Here is a 4,100-nt window from a genome sequence, read left to right on the forward strand (position 1 = left end):
TGATACTTTGAATATTACATGTTAATAACTTGATTGGAATTATAACCTTGAATTGACAGTTTGATACTTTGAAAATTTTGAGCCAGCCCTACCCCCAAGGGCTGTAGGGTGGGGCTCAAAGGAGTCAGTGTGCTAAAATTTCTTCATTTTCCTTGTTAAGAATCAGAGGTGCTAGTTTCAAATCCTTTTCAGTCTGAAATCTGTATGCTAGATATTGAGTAAGGTGGTTTTATTGTTTTTTGTCACTTTGAATAATATGTCTGTTCATGTTAAAAACAAAATCAACTCTCTGTATAAATATATCAGGTGACCGTTAAGGCCCATGGGCCTCTTGTTGTCAAATTACAGTGCTGGTCATTTATGTAATCTGTTGTTAAGTGTACTAACAGCGTCAGTGTCTATCACAGATCCCCTGTCACTGGTGGAAGGGAAGCTCCAGCTTGAGTCAAAGCACCGTGAAGAAGCACACAAAGTAAGCGACCAGATGGATCAGGAGCATGCTCACGACCTGGCCACTCTGCGTGAGGAGATTTCCACACAAACTGAAGAGGATCTCAGTAACATACAGACACAGCTTATCAACAATCTGAAAAACCAGGGTAAGTTCATATCTCCATATTAAGGTCACATTGACCTCCGAATCCTGGCAAGGTCAAAGTTACAAAGACATTCAAAACGTCATATACCTTGTAACATATCAAAAATATGCAAACCTCAGTGTATATACCATTCGTCAACAACAAGAATTGTTCGAAATCTCTCAGCTCAGACTAGATCAAGTTCCATTTCATCTAAAAAACAAGTGTAACCTTGCATGGTCAAGGTAGCCAGTAGGAAGCGACTAGTATTCTACCAGGGTGACATACTCCCCCTCCAGGAAAGAACTTGTCTTGCGTTTTCCAGAGGTTACAGCGATTCCTTAGAAAGTAACACTTAGTATTGTGTCAAATCTCCCGGGTCCCTAAGTGGGCACCAATGTAACAAAGGTCATTATCTTTTTCAATGCCACTGCTAGGAGTCGAACCCGAGACTTCTGGCTTACTAGTCTTACGCCCCACCGAATAAGCTAAAGAGACATTCTCCCTAGCTGAGTCGGTAGGAATCGGATAGTATTTTACCAGCTAGGGTGATAAAATGATGATAACCTTATGAACAACACTAGAATACTGGTTACTCAAATTACGTTATGGTCAGGACCACCGTCGAAGCATAACTTGTTTAAATTTCTTCTAAGCTCTCCTTTATGTTCATATCATTTTATTTAGAGGATGATTGTCATCACTGTTTTCAGGGTTTTCTGAGGACACCGCCCGTGTATTGATCAAGAAACACCGTGATGCGATGGCCAAGCTACAGGAGTCACAGGAGGCTAATCTCCATAATCAAATGGTCAACATACAGGTCAGTTTTCTTGGTCAGGCCACTGTTCATTTAGGTAACTAGTTACTCATAGTATCTAGTCACCTAATAGGCTTATGTTACTGGTCAGTTTGATATAGGGTAGTTCATGATCATGTAAGTAAACATGTTTACATTTAGTCACTGGTCAGTGATCAGGCACTGTTAACTTTTTAATTGGTGATTATTTTATTTCAGTGCTTTAATTTGTTATCTAAATTATTTTGCTAAGTTTCTGTATTTTGTTTTCTTCTGGGTACTGTATGACAGGAAAAATTTCGCCCAGTTACACTTCCGCCCCAGGCCAGTAAAATCCATATTATCGTAGTTTTAATTTTGCCCTTCACATTTTATCACTAAGTTTATTTTAGTGTTTGTTAATTTTCACTGTAATGATAAATTTGCCCTCATTACTGAGGGTGAAAAAAGGTGAAAATTAAACCGCAGCTTAAATTTTTCGGTATGAAGTATATTGCAGAAGCGCTTATTCATTACTTTGCTCATCTGTTAAAAATTGATGATGCATTAAAATCTGAGTCCATTAAAATTTCTTATACCTGTGTATTTTACGCACCCCCCACTTTGGGTGTTAAATTTCTGAAAAAAAAGTGTGCAAATTACATGGGTTTTTACGGTATTTGTACAGTACTGGTAAGTTAAAGTAGTGGTCTCTCAGTTTTTTTTGTCAAATTCACGTGCTGGTCACTTAGTGTACTGGTCACTCCGGGAACTTGTTACTTGTACTGGTCACACATACCGGTCACTCATTGAACTGGTCACTCATATGCATTGAACTTGTCACTTAGATAGTTTGTCAAACTAATGTGAGTTTCATGAGTTTTGTTATTTCCAAGTCCTGTTTGTCATTTTGACAGGAGAGGCTGGAGAGGAATCGGGCTGATCTGGAAATGAGGAAAGCACAAGAGAAACAAGAGCAAGCACTGCTTCGGGAACGTGAGGAAAAACTGGTCAAGTAAGTCAGATAGGAGTCACAACACTGTAAAAGTTTTTGGCATTGAGTAAATAAGTGCAGCAATATCCACATGCAAATATTTATTTCAGAACACTACCGGTGCAAAAATTTTGTCACCGTGATTGGTCTGAACAGTTACAATGCAAATATGCAAATATTTACATTCGCGAAACAGTACAGTAACTTTGTAACTGACTGACCTTTTATTTTCTTCCAAAACAACTTCCCTTACAGAACCTGTAGTAGGAGGTCCAGTATTATATAAATAGGTAAACGTATGGTATTATTGATTGAAATGTGTTCCGTGTGATTACAGTAACTTGATCACCGGACAGATGGTGATGTCAGATGACGAGAGGGACAGGATCCTACAGGAGCATGAGAAACAGATGGTCAAACTGGAGAACAAGTGAGTCAGGAGAAACAGAATATCAAACTAGAATTTGTTTATAATCCCCCAAAAAAATAAATTGGAAGCATATAATCGTTGCTTTGAAGTCTGTGTCTCTGTCTTAGTGTCTGAAACAAATGGTTTCTAGATGAAAGCATCCAGTGTAAACCAAATTTAAGAGAATGATGCCCTAAGGATATGGGAAGATGGTGTCACAAAGTAAAAGGTCAAGGTCACAGTAACTCATATAAACGAACTGAAATGTGAGAAAAAATGTTGGTTCCTGGATGTTATCTCTTGAATGGTCTATCAGATCTAAACCAATTTTTGATGGATGATAATGTGTTGTTTTCTAGCCTTACTTTGAACAAACTACGACAGAAGAGGATGTTGGAGGAAAAACTAATGGAGAAACGGGATAGACAGATGCACAAACTACAAGAAAAACAACTGCAGCAGACACAGGTATGCCTCCCACCCCAACCCGAACCCCTCCCCGCAATTTTGTAACCTCTATTATGTTTATATTGATATCTCTAAAGTAGTCTAAAGACAACAACATGATATTGCTCACGATACATTTTTTTTCTTTTTTTCCTTTCTTTTTTTTCAAAGGTATTTCTGGTACAATATGCATTAATAGATACAATTCATGATAAGTATTGGGATTATTGTTATATTTGTGAATTATAGCAAGTATAATTAACAGGACACCACGAAATATCCTTTGGCAGTCAGCTCGGCATATATATATAATATACATATATATAAATATATCATAAAGTCATACAAATATAAAATAAAAATACATATAAATATTACGGATGCATACAATTTTTGGCCAATTCAAATATTATTATTTTTATTTTTTTTCATAATTATTATAAATGCAAACAAATGATGTTATGAAGACATACTTCAAATACAGTGTACAAAGTTCAGAAACCATCCTGAAGAAAGTATAATATCCATGTGTATTACAGGCACAGAAGAGAAAACAGGAAAACAATGCGGAGGAATCTGATGACGAAAGCCGGAAGGAGAAGACCAACTTACTCAAGTTGCAGTTTGAACAGAGGATGGTAATATTACATGGAGAGAAACTCAACCTGGATGATGAAATGGAAAATGTAAGTGACTGAAAATGACAATCAAAAGAAGTCATCTTTGAGACGAGATTACCATGAATTACCTTTTTTATCCAGCAGTTATCCCATGCCTGGTAATATGTCCACTCATATCAAATACAGTTTACCAGAAATGCTAAAAAGTGATTTTTCATTGTCCTTCAATAAGCCTCCCCCACCCCCGCACTTCTATTTTCCTTTAATAAGCCCC

At 37.1% G+C, this 4,100-nt stretch overlaps 1 protein-coding gene across 1 annotated transcript in view; it reads left to right on the forward strand.

The window, feature by feature from the left end:
• The window catches only part of LOC110459153 (trichohyalin-like), a 37,121-nt gene that overhangs the window by 19,858 nt on the left and 13,163 nt on the right, over positions 1 to 4,100 (forward strand). Inside the window, exons 17-22 of the mRNA XM_021511265.1 lie at positions 408 to 599; positions 1,292 to 1,401; positions 2,274 to 2,371; positions 2,688 to 2,780; positions 3,119 to 3,227; positions 3,746 to 3,892. Coding sequence (XP_021366940.1) covers positions 408 to 599; positions 1,292 to 1,401; positions 2,274 to 2,371; positions 2,688 to 2,780; positions 3,119 to 3,227; positions 3,746 to 3,892 — 749 coding nt within the window. The remainder of the gene's footprint in view (positions 1 to 407; positions 600 to 1,291; positions 1,402 to 2,273; positions 2,372 to 2,687; positions 2,781 to 3,118; positions 3,228 to 3,745; positions 3,893 to 4,100) is intronic.

Source organism: Mizuhopecten yessoensis, unplaced genomic scaffold (genome assembly GCF_002113885.1).
Source record: "Mizuhopecten yessoensis strain PY_sf001 unplaced genomic scaffold, ASM211388v2 scaffold9977, whole genome shotgun sequence".
NCBI lineage: Eukaryota > Metazoa > Mollusca > Bivalvia > Pectinida > Pectinidae > Mizuhopecten > Mizuhopecten yessoensis.